This window comes from Acinonyx jubatus, chromosome B1, assembly GCF_027475565.1.
Source record: "Acinonyx jubatus isolate Ajub_Pintada_27869175 chromosome B1, VMU_Ajub_asm_v1.0, whole genome shotgun sequence".
In the NCBI taxonomy this organism is placed as follows: Eukaryota; Metazoa; Chordata; class Mammalia; order Carnivora; family Felidae; genus Acinonyx; species Acinonyx jubatus.
In genome coordinates this window covers 98,821,763-98,841,528 of record NC_069382.1, presented here as the reverse complement: position 1 = coordinate 98,841,528, position 19,766 = coordinate 98,821,763, and the positions used below count along the sequence as shown (strand labels likewise).

The 19,766-nt window shown below is 38.9% G+C and overlaps 1 protein-coding gene across 3 annotated transcripts in view; it reads left to right on the top strand.

Annotated features, from left to right (window-relative positions):
• Positions 1-18,509, top strand: part of AFG2A (AFG2 AAA ATPase homolog A) — a 365,578-nt gene extending 347,069 nt beyond the window's left edge. For all 3 annotated transcript variants that reach the window (XM_027063957.2, XM_015074610.3, XM_053216983.1), the window contains one exon: positions 15,252-18,509. In XM_027063957.2, the coding sequence (XP_026919758.1) occupies positions 15,252-15,428 (177 nt within the window). In that variant the 3' untranslated portion in view covers positions 15,429-18,509. The remainder of the gene's footprint in view (positions 1-15,251) is intronic.
• The last annotated feature ends 1,257 nt before the right edge of the window (positions 18,510-19,766 follow it).

Here is a 19,766-nt window from a genome sequence, read left to right as displayed (position 1 = left end):
AACACATAAGAGCACCATTTCACAATATTTAATGAAGTAAAGGACTTAGACAATCACAAGTAACTATGAAACCATAGAAAACTACTAAACCTTATGTACCCCAACATCATGTATGAAGGATTTGTTCCCAAAACATCAAGCCACTTAAGCCTCTAGATCTTATTATGAGTTTACAGGAAATACAGGAGACAGAGGAACATGTTAAATCACACCACAGAGATGCTGTCAAGAAAATAACTGTGTAGGACATATAATCCTGTTTCATCAACATAAATTGTAAGGAGAAGACGTAGAGGATTTTTTAGAAATGAGATACATCAACTAAATACAATACGTAGGTCTTATTTTGATCCCAGTTCAAACAAGAGAGCTATAGAATGCGTTTATGAATAAATGGCAGTATTGTAATACTGACTAAATATTGATAATACTAAGGAATTATTGCTACTTTAATGTGGAATAATAATGTGGGTTTTTTAAGGAAAAATCATTCTTTTAGATACATGCTGAAATATTTGTGGATTAAATACTAAATATATTAAATATGTTGTGATTCTGGGATTTGCTTTAAAAACTTTAGTGCAGTGGTGAAGTGTAGGCAAAATAAGGTTGGCCATGAGTTGCTTATTGTTAAAGCTAAGCAATAGATTAATGAGAGGTCACTGTTCGTTATTGTCTCTACTATTGTGTATATTTGCATTTTCTCTAGTTTAAAAAATAATAAAGGGAGGGAGATACTATTATCTCCCTAAATGTTTACTAAGGATTTTAGTCTCCTCTATCTCCCCCTTCTCCTCTCTTCTCAGGGGCAAGAATTGGGCAGGTTTACAAAGTATGGTGGTGCTGTCATGAAAGACACTTCCAGTCATCTTTCAGCCACTCAGCTGATATAATGAAGTCAGAGCACTGCAGGCTTCAAATGCTGTCCATTTCATTCCCCTGTTCCTTAAGCCTTGTCAACACACATTTCCAGTTACATGCATTTCCAGTTACAATTGAATTTAGGGACTGTCTCCAAATAAAATTTCCATAACTTCCAAACTAAACAGCTCCAGACTTGAACCTTGTATGTATTAGCTATTTATGGCCCTTCCCCCGTAAAAAGTTGAGTTTTTGTTTGCTTTCTTTTCTGATTTTCGTTGTGCCTTCTCCAACTGATAAGAAAGAGAATGGATTTAACACAAAGATAACTTTAACCATAACCTATTCTGGAATCATCATTCAAAAGAATAGCTTTACTTTTTTCCTATAGCTTCCATAATCATTTCCAAAGAAATTGACTGGTGGCCCCTAAGGCTTTTCAACTTTATCATATTTTGGATATCTGTGGCCTGGAAATCAGTTGTACAGCTCAGAATGTTACCTGAACCCCTGATGAGCAGCATGGTCTAAGAAAACAGCAGCTAGAAACAACTGGAGCCCCCTACAGCATGCTGAGCACTGTTTTTTTGGAAGCATGGCCAGCTAGAAGCAAGGGAGGCCATTGCACCACTGGGCACAAGTTCCAGAGTGGCATCTTCTCACAGAACATTTAGAGGTAATATGTTGCCAAGAGAACATTTGAGAGCATTGTATAAGCAACACAAGTTTACTTGCACATAGAGAAAGAGAAAAGCCACTTTTTACATCCTCCCTTTCATTCCTTCCACCCGCCAACATACGCCTGCCTTAAATCACCTGTACTTCCAGCCCTTCCATGGATCTTCACCTCCTGCCTCCAAAAACATTACAGAATTGCCATGTCATCACAGTGTGACCACAGATACACACACACACACACACACACACACACACACACACAGTTGATTTGGTACAGGGGAATGACCTACCTCAATATGGCCCCATCATCATACCCTTCTCCCCAGCCACAGTGATTGGACCTCAGTACTCAGACACTTGCCACAGGAGTTTTCATCACTGAAACTGAGAAAATGAGGACTTGGTAGTGGCTGAAGCTGTAAGATATAAAACATAAAAACCGTATTGCCATGTTTTCTACTATGTGGGGAAAACCACTCTGTAGTTAAAGAGGAATAAAACCAAATAAAGTACAGAGAGAAGCAGAGAATCCTGATAGCATTCCAGTCCCTGGTTCCAGATGGTCTGCTGTGCCCAGCCTCACTCTTGTCCTTAGGTTCTGTTAGATTCAATAATATCCTTATAATAAATTCCTCCTTTTGATTCTAATTAGGTTTCTGTCCCTAGCAGTTGAGGCCTAATATACAGCAGATGTCACAGCTGATTGCACCTATTTCCAGACACAAGAGAAGCTGAGGCAGAATTCAGTCCACCTTGCTCAGAGGCATTCACAAATGTAGTGTGAAAACTACTTATGAGTCTCCTTTGATTAAAGTTAGCCTGGTTGCATTTGTTACGGCAATTAAAGAATACGTAGCCTTAAAAGTCTTTTCAGTACTTGGGTTTCTTCTTAAAGTAAATAAATCAAAAGTGTTCATTAAAAGATTGATATAAAAATTTAATAATTCTGAGGTTAACCTAAAAACTTAGCCTAATCTTCCATGGGAACATTTGTGTATGTGTGTGTGGGTTTTAAATTCCACAAATATTACTAAAATGAGCAGCCGGCAGAAAGATGTTTTAAAATATTCTGTTTCAGCATGTAAAATCTCGTTTTATTACAGAATTCTTTTGTTAAAGGCACAGACAGCTATGCTGGGTTACTGCCAGAGTGATGGGATTTTAACAGTTCGGTTAATTTTAAAAGATTTTCAAATGCTGGGTTTCAGAACTACATGGTAAAATGTACTGTGCACTTTAAAAACTGCTTAAACTCATGCCACATCTTGTGAACTTACATTGCATCTGCAAATGAGTGTGCACGTGTATGCACATGTGTGTGTAAACACAATTGTCTACCTTCATATGTATGTATGTATATGTTTATTTCAAAGAGTACAGAGCTGGGGGGAGAGAGCAAGATGGACCTGTAAAATAATTCAGAATTTCCCTTGGCTTTCCCATTCTTTAGTGTAACTATGGAATGAGTACAAACGATATCTTGAACACACTGTTGCAAAGGTGATATGGGTTTATTTCCAGTTAGATACCAGCATGCTAAAATGGAGGTGCTTGTTCTCAGGGCATACCCTATCTAAAATCTAGTGATTAGATCTACAAATGAAAAAGTACACCCATAAGAGGAAAGTCTTGACACTTGCTTCAATTTTCTCCATTTTATAACATTATAGAGTGCTTTTATGTGTATGTATTTTACCATTTATAATAGAAAATACATTAAGATTGCAAAATAGCTTCCACTGTATCATAATCCCCTTGTGTTCAGTTGACTCATCTCTGTGAAAAAGAAAAATTCTTTTCATGAGAAATGTCTGTCAGTCTCTTTCCAATGATATATTTTTTTGATGGTTAGGAATCTGAGCAGTTTGCCTAGTATAAAACAGTTAGGTAAAAGTATGGATACAGTCTTGAAATATATTAAATATACATACTCAAATTCACTCAATTTTATGTCTTTAGATTTTAAGAACTTAATGAATAATTTGTGCTTTGAAAATTCACCATTAGCTCTTTAATGTACTAACTGCCACATTTCTGATAACCAAGCCAATCCCACTAAGTGATAATTTAAGGCACCTTTTAAATTAAATTTTTAATGATTTTTTTATTGTCAATAAGTAGTTTCATCTACCTTGCTTTCCCACAACACCTTCTACATCTGTTGATTGCTCTAATGACCTTTCTCATAGTTTTTAGTTTAGTCTTTACAACTGGACATTTTTAAGTCTTTATTTAGGAAACTTTCTGGCTTTTTCATTGCTGAACTTGACATAAACCTTGTTCTCTCATAAGCAGTTTTGCAAAGGAGTTTGGGTAACATTAGTTAAGAAGGAATGGTTAGGTTCCATAATCCATTAAGTAATGGACTTAAGGTCAGAAGAGAAACATGTAAGTGTTTTAGTTAGTCTTCATAAACCGAATTATCTTTATTCCCCACCTTGACTTGGACTATGAGTAACTAATGAAAATGATTGTCCTGTGTGGCTTTTACAGGTACTTGTAACTTCTTCTAAGTTGTATCACATACATAATGATTTTAGTATCAAAACGTAAGAGCTGTATCTCATGTGTCTTTCAAATCAATAAACACAAAGATTTTCCTTTTTTTCCCTTTTTAATGGAAATGCAGTATAAGACAATAAGCTGTATAATTTTGCAGATAAGAAAACAACCCCATCAGTTTCTAAATACCCAGTGTGTACTGTTATTACCAAACATCAAAGTCTACATTAGGTATTTAAGTCTGAAAATTCACTTATGGGCTAACTAGAATTGCATATAGTTAATATATGTCACTTGTGAATCCTAATCTTATCTTGGATACTTAGGTTTTTAATTCCTTAACTAGTGTGCTTAAATTTTCAGTCTTTGTGTATTACCTTAGCTTTTTTTTTTTAATAAATGAAATACGATATTAGTCTTTAGGTTCCTCTTCATGTCAATAAAGACCTAAGTAAGTTATACCTGGTGGCAGCTGTTGAATGTTTATAAGGTACAAGAGGAAGGTCTAAGAAAGCAAAAACTACTTTCCTGTTACAGTGATTAACTCCACATTGTAACTCCTGTACTCCTCAACTGTGATAATTCTAGCCAAATTACATTCTTATAATAATAAGATAGATATTATGAAGCATTCATAGGATTTTAAAAGATTTGAAATATAGTAACTGTAGCACAGTGGTTCTTAACCCTTTTTGGATAATGGTTTCTTTTTTAGAATATGATGAACACTTTGAACCATCTTTCTAGAAAAAAAAGAAAAATATATATGTATATGTAAGTTTTTAAGGGTTTCAATATATTCTTAGATCCATTTGGATATCCATAGACCCTAGGTTAAAAATCTTTATTATATGGCCAATAAGCACACAAAACTGGTAAAGTTTTTACATATAATATGATGTGCATAAAGTATAAGATAAGTAATTATAAGTAATCTTTTCACTCCCTGTCATGTGCTGATGGTATACTTAGTGTTTGCTCACCAGGACCTATCTTCAGAAGCCCCCTAGCTAGCTACAAATTGTCAAGTCATTTTTTTTCTGTTTAACACAGATAGCCATTAAACAGCATGCCATACTCTATAAAATGATTTTAGAGATGCCATGCAAGGCTGCTGATCGGCTGGACCAGCATGCAGCTGCCCAGAGAATGGAAAAAGAGAAAGGAGCTCACTATAGATTAAGACTGAGCATTAGGGTGGGTGAAATGGGTGAAGGTGGCCAAAAGGTACAAACTTCCAGTTATGAAATAAGTCTTGGAGATGTAATGTACAGCATAGTGACTATAGTTAATAATCGTGTGTTGTGTATTTGAAAATCACTAAGAGAGTAGATCTTAAAAGTTCTCATCACACACACAAAAAAGTGTGTAACTATGTGGTGATGATAGATGTTACACTGTGGTGATCATTTCGTAATACATATATATACTGAATCATGTTGTATATCTGAAAGTAATATAATGTCCTATTCCATCATTGCTCAAAAAAAAAATGGCTGTAAAGGGGGAAAAGGATCTAACTCCCAAATACTCTACTCTGTGAGAGCTCAAAGATCCCCAGCTGAACAAAATGCAAAAAAAGCTACGCAGGGCATCTGTGACGCTACAGTTTCAGAGGAAACATTTTTATGTGTGTGTTAGTAGGGCAAGATGTGGGGACTGGCTGTGAAGATGGCTGACAGGGGAGAAAACATGTGGTGTGGTTTAACACCACTGCCTACACCTTCCCCCTACCCATCCCCAAAGCCACCACCTCCCTATCTCCCACAACACTGGCAGAGAGGATCAAACCCTCCAGACTTAGAGGAGAGGCTTATAGCAAGCTGACCTTTCCTGGGTCTCCTCTCCCAAAAACATTCCCTGTCCTGCTCTTCTCTCCTCTTTGCCTGGAGCCAACCTCAAGGTCTCCCATTTATGGATGCTTTTACCCAAGAACTGGTACCTTTTCCAGCTTTCTGGCCATAGCTTGGTCAGCAGTCTTACAAGATTCACAAGTACACACCTCCACTTAGGATGAATCATTGTTCCCAAGACGTTTTTACCTTTTTAATGCATAGTAGACAATTATCTTGGCTGCAGTTGTCACAGCAGGAGGTGTGTGTGTGTGTGTGTGTGTGTGTGTGTGTGTGTGTGTGTGTTTAAGGCAAAAACTAATTTATATCACTGTTCAGAGATGACCTCAGCAGGAGACCTTTTTGCAGACTCCCAAAGGTCAAGGGACATGCTAACCTGTTATGTTGGGGAGTAGAGCAGAGCAAAGGCTGGAGAGCCTTTATGGGACTTCAAGTCTAGTGAGGGAGATAGACATTTACCACAGATAACTCTATATGCTTCCTGGAAACTGTGATATGATAGAATAGTTCAAGTTGCTACCAGACCATTAAACAAGTGATCCTGAAGCAATCAGACCTGGGAAGATAGTGAGTTTGCCTCCAGGAATGCCTCCCAATGGAAATGTTTACACTGAACTTTGAAGGGTAAATAGGTTAGCCAGTACTGTGCACATCTTGTTCCATGAAAACATTTTGTTTTCTTCACTGCTCTATTCCTGTGGGTACGTTGTACCTGGTACCATGCAGGTGGTCAATAAAGACTTTTTGAGTAAAGGAATAAATTAGGGGCTCCCAATATCTGTTTGCCCTCTCACCCCTTCCCCTACTACATGGTTCCTGCTTTTTGCATTACCATACCAGTTGGTGTATTTTTTTTTCAAAACTAAAAATACTTTTTTTCTTATATGGTTTAATTAATGTTAGAAACATTTAAAATTCCCATAGGTACATATGGTTGTAGAAACAGTAAGAATGAAAACTCCCAAATCTTTCTTTCCCCAGCTCTTTCCTCTGTAGAATGATAGATTCGTTTGTAAATTGTAAAAAAAAAAAAAAAAAAAAAAAAATGAAAACTAGGATGGGCTTCTCCGAGCAGGTGGTAATGATGAAAGGTTGCACATTTGATATACATAAACTTCAGTGTTATGTACAGATCAGCAAAATTAAGCAACCAATGGACTCCTCCACCTTCTTTAATGTCATTAAGCTTTAGTGTGTTTTTACAGAAATTCTTTTCTTTTGACTCAGTACCAGGCATGGCATTCTAGATAGTGACTTTAACATAATCCCAGATGGATTAATTATCATAAAGCTTATTTTGCAGACAATCTAAGGAATTTAGCCCAAGGGCAATAGGCAATTCCTTAAATCTGAAGTTTGCCCCCCACGATCCTCACTTCTAGCCTCATCACATAAAAAGTTTTCGGTGAGGTGGCACTGTGAAGTACCCTAAAGCAAGCGCGACTCTCTTCCCGTCTGAATTCCCTTCTCGGGCCCTGTTTTACGCCGTGAGCTGCTTTCTTGGCAGTTTGGGGCGCCCCTCGCCGTTTGTGCGTGTGACAGCCTGACTTCCATCTGCTGCTCTGCGGCCAGGAGCCTGCTGCGCTCCCTTCAGTCACATCTTTCACGCCCGGCCATTCAGCCACCTTTCAGCACGTCTCAATGGGCCGGGGAGAATGGGCCCTCGGCATCCACATGAGCACATAATCTCCCAGGTAGCCTCCTCCTTGAAGCACCTCCAGTGCACGCTGTTCGCAAACAGCAGGACACCACTCTCTACCGGGCTCCTAATCCCTCCGACACACAGGGGAAGGAGGTCGCCGGGCTGTGAAAGAGAAAAGAAAGGCGAGGGGGCGGGAGGGCGGGAGCGCACACAATGTCAGCCTGCGGCCGCCAGCGGCTGCGCCACAATCAGCGCCAGCTGCAGCCCAATTAAGCTCAACAGGTCACAGGTGTTCCAGACAGAAGATGCTTTTAACAAAACCACTTTCTTGAAAATACCTAAGACTTTTTAAAGCACTGCAGCCCATTTCTTTTGGTGGATTCTTTAAAGCTATTTAGTACACTTGAAATACAAAGAAGCTGAAAAGCACATTTAGGCCTCGCTGGAAGGCGCCCTTTCTTCTTGCCAAACAGCAGGAGCAGCAGCGCGGCCGCCGCAGGGCCCGGGGAGCACCGCTCTGCCTCTGCGTGGATTCTGTGCAGCTGCCCGGGCCCGGGCTGGGGCGGCTCTCTTCTCCGGTTCCATCCCTGCGGATACTCTGCCGCGTACCGTGCCGTTCACCTGCTCGTGCTAGAAACTGCCCCCTGGCTGTATCCCTGTACTCATACCCTGCAGTCCCTAGGCTGCCGCGGCCGGTTCCCTAAGAACTTTGAAGCAGCACTGCCAGGGACTGATTAAACTGGGTACACGAGGTCAGCTCTCCAGAGCCGCGGTTCTCACCGTCCGAGGACACCCTATGAATAAGCCTCCTCTTCCGGCACGTTTAAAATTCCCGACTTTTTCTCCACAGATCTGAGGCCTTCCTTTGCCTGCAGAGTGGGGTGATGGGAGCCAAACAGAACGTCAGCTGTGTTACCCTCCCGCCTCTCTTGGAGGACACATAATCTCTGCGAGGTCGTTAGGAACTTGGTGACGGTTAAGTTAGCATTTCAACCTGCCTGTTGGAAGTGCGCAAGCAGTTCTTAGCTCCCCCATTAGGCCTACTTGGGGCAGCATCCCTTTTTCCCAACCTTACATGCCACTCATGGGGATGTGTTCCTGATGTCCTTCTCATAATCTGGTTACAGCCAACAGAAAAGGGCACATACTACCCAGGCCTTATTTGGAAGTGGAAGCAATTGTACGTAAATTAATGTTGGGTTTCTAATCTGTCAGTGCCCAGAAAAGAAGGTGGTGCTCCTGTTAAACTGGAAAGAACACAGGCAGGGCTATAGCACAGGATACCCAAAGTAGCGCCCAGCATTTTCAGGTTTTTCTACCCAATGACTAGGTTTTGGTAAAGTCTTTGCCTTGATTATTTGTCACATCATTTTTTTTTAAACTACTACTGCCTGCTTAGAAACCGTGTGGGTTTTCATTTTCGCAATACCCCTGTTTCTCTTTTACTAAGCTGAGCCACCTGTTTAAACTCTTCTTGTCTCGTGCATTGGGGGAAAGAACCCTAGGCTGTGTATAAGAGGTTTCATTTTTTTTCCACAGTGAAGTAAGACATTGTTCTTATTCTTCATGGCATTCAGAATTCTGCACAATTGCCTCTTTTGCCCTTTTGCATTTAAAAGTGAGGTAATTAGATTTCCCAAGGTTCAATGGTCAAGAGCCTTCTCCTCCTGGGAAGTTGCTTCCCCACACCCTCCCGAGTGGAGTTGTCTCACGTAATCCAGTTATTGCTGTTTTGTTCTTCTAAAGGCACTGCTTTTTCAGAAGGCAAGTATAGCATAAAAATTCATACTCATATGTCCTCTTTCATTGCTGAGTTACTTTTTCCCTGCATTTGAAAATGATTACTATTTTCCTCAGTGACTTTGTTTTGAGGATTTCTAAATATTTTCACTAAAAATTCTTTCCTTTCCTACCTGTCGGGAGCTCATTTCAGATACACTTTAATAGAGAGTTCCTGCTTTTTATGTTGTCTTTAAGGTATCTGTTGGCTCTATTACTATTGTAGAATACATGAAAAGAGAATTTGTGGCATGTTGGCACCAAAGAAATGGGTGTCATGGCCACCGAAATAACGTGTCTTAGTTTAGCTCTGACAATGAAATCTTAGGCCCACTCTGCTTGTCTTTTGTCTCATTTTCTCATTTTCCCAAACAAATAATACTTTCACTTTTGCAGCAAGGCACATATACATCTTAAAAGTTTGGGAATCAATTTTTTAGTCAAAACTGAAAAAAGAACACAGACTTCAGACACTCAGTTTTACAGAGCCAGCCAAAACAGTGTTGCTTTTCCAGCCTAATGGCGAAAGCAACCTTACTGGTAGTTGGCTAATAATTCATTTAAATGATCTAGTCTGCAGCCTATGGGGGAAGAGAAGGACATGGTGAAGGGATTAGGGGAAAGCTTCCAAAATCCTTTTTGCCAAAGATATTAATGCATTCGAGTGCCAAGAGTTTTCTTTCTAAACGGGTTGGTTTAACATTCCAGACAATCTGTGATTCAAATTCATCTATTCATCTACACATCTTCTCATGAGGTTCTTCTGTAGCCTCATGGAAGAAATTCAGCTGAATTCCCCCATCACTGAACAGTCCCAGATTCCATGTGGTTTTGAATGCGATGCCAGGAGAATGATGAGTTGTGTGGGCCCTGTATACACTGTATACACTGTATACATATATATATATATATACACACACACACACATACACTGTATACATATATATATGTGTGTGTATATATATATATATATGTATACAGTGTATACAGTGTATACAGGGACCACACAACTCATCATTCTCCTGGCATCCATATATATATATATATATACATATGCATACTTATACTTATCTCATTAGGTTTTCTTACAAACTTTAGAGATAGTAATGAGAAAACTCCCACTTGAAGTTAAAAGCCCTTGTCAGTTTCTGTAGTATCCAATCCCAAATAAAGAGAGATGTATTGGCAAATTTAATCTAAAAAAGACCTCACTCTTTCAGAGTTTAATACAGAAGAGAAAATCCATCAACAGTTAATTGATACCAGGTTATTTTCATCAAATGGGACAAAAGATCACCATTTGCACAATTTTGGGGTTCTCCCCCCCCACCAAAGCTTCCATTTCAGTCCCCTAACCTAATATAAATTACTGCATTATTAGTAAATTTTCAGGCATGTTTCTTCATTACACCACAGTTTTTCCCATGACAACACAGCAAAAACGTTCCCGTCCCTATGTAACAAATTTTGATACCTCAGGAAGCTTCCCTCAAAATAACACAGACATACTTGTATTCTTGATAAAATTTCTAATTTCTATTACTTCTAAGGAAGGAACTAGATTTAAAGTAGGTCCCCAGACTAAATCATTGCTTAAGACAACATATATCACAGTGTTAAACAATTCTTGTTACTAATGTAACTGACAAAGTACAACTGACAAAAATGTAGGTTATATGAAACATAGATTAAAATATTATAGGATATAGACCAAATATGAAAAAGATACATATAATGTGTGCTTTTTGGAAACTTTGTTTATAGTTAAGGAACTATTCAGTTCGATTCAACAAATATGCATTGACCATTTATATCTCCAGAACCCAAATGTGTGCTGTGGCTGCTGCCTTTTGACCCCATTAAACAGGCTGGTCCTTCTCCAGTATCTTTTTTCTCCCTTGCCCTCTTTTCTCCATTCTGGAATAGGAGAGAGCAAAAGAAAAAAAAAAAGGCTATGAAATAGGCAAAAGCCATATTGTGTCCTTATTGAATTGTTTTGTATTGGTTAACACCTTCGAGAACGTTTGCTGAAGATCACCAGTAATTCAAGAGATAGCCACTTATAGGTGTTCTGCCAAAACCAGGGCAATTCTGTGTATTGTGGGAAACAGAATATATGTACTGTTACCTAAAACTTGATCATGAAATACTTGTTCCTCTGAAAAGACATTAGTATGGCAGGGCAAATGCTGGCAGGGGCCCTGAGAGCAAGCTGCACTTTTCTTGGGAAGTATGGTATCTTTGGAACTCATGCTAAAGTAAGTGACCCCAGAGCAAATAGAAACCACCCATCATGAAATGAGCCTCCTAAGAATACTTCCATTTTCACACCTACCTTTCTATTTGGGTTAAGAGAGAATCAATAATCCAATTAATGCTTTCATTTTGGAATTTCTAAGAAGCTCTTTCATGAGGAAGAAATAAAAACAAAGGAACCTTTAGGAGTTATTCTCTATCAGCTGCTTGTGCATCAACTGCTTGTGAATTGGGTTTAGAGATTTAGAGATGACTGCCATTGACTAGCCTTCACTGTCATTATGGCCCACATGACTTCTGAAAACTATCATTGTTCTTTTTAGTGACATTTTGATGACAGAACTTGTCTCTCTCTCTCTCTCTCTTTTTAAATTCTTCATTTTGGCTACTGAGGCTGGAAGAGTACAATCTCTGGTCTCTTTCTCCCCACCTTGCTGTTTCTTTGCTCACTTTATCCCTCCTGCTCAGAATGCCCTTTTCTCCCCTATACGTATATCTAAATTCCGTCCTTCCCAGTTCGGTTTATGAAGCAGTAATTTCTCTCTTCTTTCCATACCAAAGCACTTTTCCTTTTGCCTTGCTTAACAGTACCTCTAATACCATGCCACATTGGACAATTGATGTTCATTCCCTACTGGTTTGAGAGTACCAGAAGACAGATACCACATCTTGGACATCTCTGAATCCTCTACTGGGCCTCATCTAGTCGTTATACAGAGTAGTTATTCAGTGGATGTTGATTGATGAAAGAGTGACTGGTTAATGATTTATAGTGTCTTACTTCCTCTCAATTACTAGTTGTGTGTTGCTAAGCAAATATGATAGGAAAATAAAAATGGTAGAAAGTATTGCCTAATTGACTGGTTCTTCAGAGCATCCCTGATAAATAATATAAAACAGGAAAACATTTATCGAAGCAAGTGTTGAATTCAGATAATCCTTCTGCCACTCTGGAAGTGCTAACAACTGTGATCTGTCTTCTGTACAGAGGAAGACACCTTTCTATGTGGCATCTGAATACCAGGATTCAGCTGCTCTGATTCCCTTGTCATTGTCTCTCAAAGGTTCTACAGGGCATCTCTTTCTAACTCAAACATTGTTAGTGCTCTCGTCAAAACTCTGTCCAACTTTTCTATACCTCACAATTTTGTAGTTCTCCAAATTGGATGGAATTGTTAATTAAGGGTCAGGCCAGTCCTAAATATAGTAGGGGAATTACTCTTGAGTGTTAACATATGCTGGAGGCTGTAAGCTACAAACATCCAGCTTTCAAGTGGCTGTTACTGCTCTGACCACATCTCGCCACCAGTGCCCCCCCATCACTGTCCTGGAAGCTGCCACATAAAAGCAAAAAGCAATTTATAGCTTAGGAAAATCTATAGACAGAGATGTGAAGGAAAGAAAGTTGATCTGCAAGAGGAATTGCTCAGGGTTGCTGACCCTAAGGACAGCCTTCAAGGCCTCAGTGACCTGTCACTTCCCATTACCTACATTTCTCTACCATGCCTTGTTAGGCTATCTGAGATTCCGATGATTAGAGGAGTATAACCATTTCTTCTCCCAGTTTGATTACTGTATATTGAGAGAGGAAGCCTACTAGACTGTTAGTTCTCTTTCTCAGATGTACCAGCAGTGTGAGCTACTCACTATCTGGCCATGTGAACCAAATTCCAGGAACTTGGAGAGGTTCCAGACAGCCTTGTGGTCACCTCTCCCTTTCCTCCACCCAACCTCCCTACCCCCCCACCCCCCACCAGCTTACTGTGTTTATCTGGCCACTCTGTTTGCCATGCTCCCATCAGATATTGTACACTATTAGTGGGATCCCTGAATTATACAAAATTGAGGGGCGGGGCGGGGAATGTTCACATAGCAATTAATTAGAACTGCCGTTAGCATTGTCTAGCACATGGGGTAGGTACTCAGTAAATGTCTGTAGCCATTATGTACTGGATCCAGTATTCTTTGAGGTAAGTCTCAGTTATGAAGTGTGCAAGACATGGCACTGGTGACTTCTGTACTCCACTTAGCATGGGAAAGGACCCACATGATGGAAACATTCCCTGTACTGTCTCAGACGAAGAGCTAGAAGTCCACCAGCCAGCAGGAAATTCAGGCCTTTCTGCCTCTCCCACTGATCCTTCAAACTTTTCAGCCTTGCAGCCATTGCTTCAAATTCTTGCAGGTAACAGAAGTGCTGCTGAGATGGAGGGAAGGAAGGAGTTGAGGCTTTTCTCCACTTTGTTCCTTTTTCTCCCTTCGTGGAGGTCCTCAAGGTCCCTTTGGAACAGAGTGGAACCATTGGATAGCCAGTTTACCATGCTAGGCATTTCATGTGCTTTTACTGTGCTTATTAATTATTATATCTTGTTTTCAAAATAACTCTCTCTGCACCAGTATATGTGATGAAGTTATTTTACTAAGCCCTGGAAGTTTTGTTTTTTTCCTTCAACAAGTTGATAGCCACTCTTTTTGGAAAAGCATTAACATGCATAAGCACTATAGTCAACTTCAGTGCTCATTAATGAAGCCCAGAACTAATAGTTACATTGTCGTAATTTGACAAAGCCATCTAAATCTATGCAAGTTTTTTGAAAGCTCCCTAAACATGCTGCTAAATCCCCTAAAAAGCTACTAAACTGCTTTGGCAGCCATTAGCCCAGCATAAGCAGAGGAACTCTTTTCAGTAAGTGAACAAACAGAGAAAATATGCTGAATGGCTGGACAAATGTGTTTCAGCTGGCCCTTTCATTTACCGATATAAAGGTGCAGTCAGTATCAATCACTGTTTTCCCTGTTGCCCTGAAAATCACAATATCTCTTTTCATCCCACAAGCTCTTTTCACCACAGTAATGTGTCTTTAGAATGACACTGGCATCAGCCTGCTTCCGCTGTCTGAAGTCCAGAGAGCTTAAAAACACATTTCAGGATTCAAGACTTGAACCTTCCTCCCCTTCCGTTTTCCTACCGCCCACTCTGTCCTCCCTCCTTCTGCATCCATTCCACCCCCTCCCCAGATTCTTTTCAATTCTTGCAGCTTTCCTCACTGAGTAAACAAAATTCACTTCTCTGTTCTAAAGCAGCTCTCCAAAGTAAACTTAGAAAACTCTATCTGATATTCCCAAGATTTAAGAACTTGTTCAAGAGATGCACATAAAGAAATGCTTTTACATGTCGGTAATACATCAAAGGTTGAAAGTAATGTGGAAATTCTATGCCATGACAAGGTGCGCTGATGCGCAGGACTTCACTGTGTATCGGAGTAGCTCCCTCCTCTGCCCTCACCCCCTTATCACTTGGTTCTTACCTGCCCCCACCACACATACACACTCATCTTTTGTCATCTTGTATTAGAAGTATGTGCCTGTGTGTCTTTTCCACCTTTATCAGTTGTGGGCTTCTTAAGAACGAATGCCATATCTTATATATCTTTTTGCTGCTCCTGATTCTGAGTACTTACTACATGGTTTTGGAATGAAGATGATTACTTTTTGTCCTTTTGAAAACTGAAGTGGAATAACCATGAAGATAAATGTTGGCAAGGGTGCTTATAGTTGAAGCAGTTACCACGGATGAATATTTGAAATATATTCAGTTGAATCCATTGAAATATTGATTGTCTTTTCTCTCCCCTTTTTTGTTTTGTATGTTTTTTTTTTTTTTGTATGTTTTGCTTCAGATTATAGCTGTCTGTAGAGAGGCGGCTCTTCTGGCTCTGGAAGAAGACATTCAAGCCAACCACATTATGAGAAGACATTTTACTCAAGCCTTGAGCACTGTGACACCCAGAATTCCTAAATCATTGAGATGTTTCTATGAAGAGTATCAGGAGAAGAGTGGGCTACATACACTCTGAGAAAGTATGCATGTTCAGTATGCTAAAAATGCTTTCTAGAGAAAACTTGTTTCTTTTTAAAATTTTGTCTTGAGAGTGTCCAAAAAAAATCTCTCATAAGCAAAATGTCTGAAATTGAGAGGCTTCAGTGTTTAAAGACATTTTAAATCATATGGATACAATGAAAATGTCCATGAAAATCTTTGGACACAACTTTAAGTCAGTTTTATCTGGAAATGTGTGCTGTTTTCAAGAGCAAACTTCAGCTTTTTCATTTTTGACCTAGTTTATTCATCTCATGAAATGCTTTCCTCACTCCAGAATCTATTTCACTGCATTACTAAATGCCCAGCCTGTGAGCCTCAGTTTTATACAAGAACATAGAAAATGCATGTGGTTGGGCACCTAAGTGGTTCAGTCATTTAAGTGTCCATCTCTTGATTTCAGCCTACAGTTTGTGAGTTCAAGTCCCACATAGGGCTCTGCACTGCCAGCGTGGAGCCTGCTTGGGATTCATTCTCTCTCTCTCTCTCTCTCTCTCTCTCTCTCTCTCTCTCTTTCTCTCACTCTCCCCCCACCACTTGCTCCTCTCTCTAAATAAATAAGTAAAAGAAAATGCATGTGGATTAATCCATAGTAAGAAATATTTACAGACCATTATTTTTAAAGGCCAGCCAGTGGAATAGACAAATGCACAAACCAAACTTTCGTGGCCTTGTTTCTAGATATGTATTTGTTTTCATTATAATTCACACCTACATGTTTGCTTTGGCCTTCTTAATCTCTACTTATGGCAATAAAAAAGAGAGAGAGAGAGAATTGAGAGTTATTTCATGTAATCCCCCTTGCCAAGTTTAAAAAATTGGAAACATAGGGGCGCCTGGGTGTCTCAGTCGGTTAAGTGTCTGACTTCGGCTCAGATCATGATCTCACGGTTCGTGATTTTGAACCCCATGTCAGGCTGTGTGCTGACAGCTCAGAACCTGGAACCTGCTTCAGATTCTGTGTCTTCCTTTCTCTCTACCCCTCCCCCACTTGTGCTCTGTCTCTGTCTGTGTCTCTCTCTCTCAAAAATAAATACACATTAAAAAAAATTTTTTTTAATTGGAAACATAAGCCCAGTTCAGGCCTAAAGCAATAGACTTGTTTTGTTTTGTTTCATAAAATACTATAAATTGTATGTTCATGTTTTGAGTTGCACACATTTTCAGGTTACCAATAAACTTTTTCATTTCAAAGATAAACCAAATTAATTGTACTATTCGTCATATTTTCTTATGTTGCATTTTAAATATATGTATTTTTGCTCTTAATTCTTTATCTTTGGAATTTCTTGACACTTTAATATTCTATAAATATCTTTGAAAAACTGTCGGAAATCGATTCCCCGACTTCCAGTTCAGAGACTGGCAATGGAAAGAATGTGCCCTAGATCTTTGAAAATTTCCAGAAAGACAAGTCAGGCAAGAAATACCTGATTATCAAAATAATAGGACTATACAGTTTTGTGGTGGTAGATATTCTGAAGTCATGTCTCAACTGTCTTATCCTTTGACTATCAAAAATAGATTTGCAAGGCGTTTTTTCCCCAGACTACATTGGTTTATTAGTATATACACGAAATCACCAGGGGACAAAGAATTTTACTACTATTTAGAGCTCTGTTGTCAAATAGACACTAGTCACATATGACTACTTAAATTTAAATTTTAATGAATTAAAATTAAATAATATTAAAAATTTAGTTCACCAGACACGTTAACCACATTTCAGGTGTTCAGTAGTCATGTGTGGTAAATGTCTGCCATGTGGACAGAATAAATTGTAGACCACTTCCATCACTCAGAACGTTCTGTTGGTTTCTGCTGATTTAGAATAGAAGCCTTACTCAATGAAATAAATAGGATCTCGAAATTACTTTTATGCTTCCCATTTTCCCTCCAGTTATTAGAGGACCATAACTTCTTCCCTCTAAGTGCCAAGGGAGCAAAATAAATAAAAGAAAAACCTATCCCCAAAGGCCTAAACAGAAAAAATTTTAAATTATTGTTGCCAATAAAATAAAAATCGGAACAGTAAGCTTCACCTGACACGGGCTTTCAAGCTGGAAGCTGGGTGGTGGGGAGGAAGGTGGTGATCTCAATAAGGAGTTCAGATGTTAATGGCCACTTAGACCCTCCAACCCATGTGATGTACAAAGTTATAACTGACCCTCATATAGAATGCCCAGGTCATTAAAGACCAACACCTTCAGTGTAAGGGCAGACTAGAAAAGAAATTCTTCTGCTGGCAAGAGAGGTCACAGGGAGCCTTCTTGACTTAAGTCTGTGCTTTGGATTAAACAAAAAAAGAGGCTCCTCTGAGAATTCTGACTACAAGCTTACCTGACCACAGGTTCCAGGCTCGAATTCGCACCACCTTTGTGATACGGAAACTTGACACCTAAAAATTAACATGAAAACATCCTTGGAGATATCCTTGGAGTGACTAGCAGTTGCAGTAGTCAGAGGAACATATCCTCACCCAGGCCACAGAGGATTCCAACAGGTAAAACCCTGCTTGCAGAGTGTATAATCCCCAAGGTTGTGGATCACTAGAGCCTCACACTCTGCTAGTAGAGCATAAATTGGTACAAGCTACTTTGGAAAGCCAGCTAGCATATCTAGTAATGTTGAAGATTCTATAAATTAAGTGTTCTCTTTGGTGTATATCTCAGAGCAAGTTTTTTACAATGAGGTCACGAATAAGAAAATCATAGCACCATTATTTCTAAGGAGTACGAAACTGGAAACAATCTATCCATCAGTCAGAGAATGGATTTCTACCCAATACATACACATTGCTGTACTTATGGCAGTAAAAGTAATTAGAGCTACATGGAAAACAAGAATTTCAAAAAGAACATTTTGGAAGAATACTTGCAATTTTTTTTAAGTTTAAGGCATGCAAAATAATATATGTTGTTTATGGGGACATGTGTAATAAACGACTATGGAATGGAAGTGAAAAGCATCAAATATGGGGGAGGAAATTCCTCAAGGGAGAAAAGGCTGAAATGTCATATCTTAAACTGCATGATGTGAATACACGTGTTGATTGCAATACAGTCTACGCTTTTTTTATCCCTAAGTGTTTCATACTAATGCTTAAGAGATGAGCCTTAAATTGGTACATTATGGTGCAAGGGCAAGATGTATCTCTAGCCGTATTCTGCGTCCTAACCAACATCACAATCCTGTCATTCCACCCAATCCTTGGACATCCAACGCAATCCACAGTGCCTACCATTCTGTGTGTCTGGAAAATCAGAAGTACCAGTATGATGGAATAAAATGCAAGAAGGCCAAATTAAAAAAAAAAAATCAGGCTTTCAGGACCCAAGAAACACTAGAGAAATTTGTTGGTGAGAGTTTGTGTTTAGGTGATATATGCCTTATGGCAGGGATGGGAGAAATTAAATCTGGAGTCAGACATCTGTTTCCATGACACTGATCACACAGGAGTAGGAAGTTGAGAATTTTAAAAGATTTTTAGAGCATTACATCTTTAATCTATTACAAACCAATTATTTTCTATATCTTTAGCTAGCTAACTATTGCCATTGAAAAGGCAAATAGTTTTTATTTGAATTTTGTGCCCTCTTAATAACAGTACCAGGAAAAAATAAGAGTCCTAGAAAAGAGCAGGTCTGGGGTCACTAATTACAATTTACTCCGGTGTCATCTACATGAGGCTTTTACTTCTGATTCCAGAGTGTCATATGTATGGATTTAAAATAGTATGTGATCCTATTATTGGGGTTTGTTTGTGATCGAACTACACAGTATAGTTCATGGAAAATTTAAGTTCAACAAGAGAAGAAAATGTCCAGTTTCCTGTCTTAAGAAAACAAGACTTTATTGGCATCTGGTCAAAAGTTTGTTGTTGATCCAGATTCTCTTCAGGATTTCGGGATACTCACATTGACATGTTTTTTGTTTTTTTTTTTTTTTCAGTGCTTAGGTTTTATTTCAAATAATTAAATTAGTGTTTCTAACAACAATACTTAGAAGAATGGCTTCTAGCTTTTACTCCTCTATGACCAGGAAAGTGTGTAAGCTTATTACTGACTGCCCTAACTTTGCTTGAAAAATGTTCAGTTCTGTGTTATTTCTAATGTATTAAACAGGTTTTTTAAATAATGTATAGGTTTTCCACTTTGGAAAAATAATTATTGAAGTTGTAGAAAAACCAAACTTGAGTGTATGTTTAATTTATCTTGATCAGGAAAAGGCTGCAGAAAGCTGCTATAAAGGTAGAATGAAGTTATTTCACTAGCCTGTTGTTACTTAAATTTCTGAACTTAAGGTCGTTAGAGTT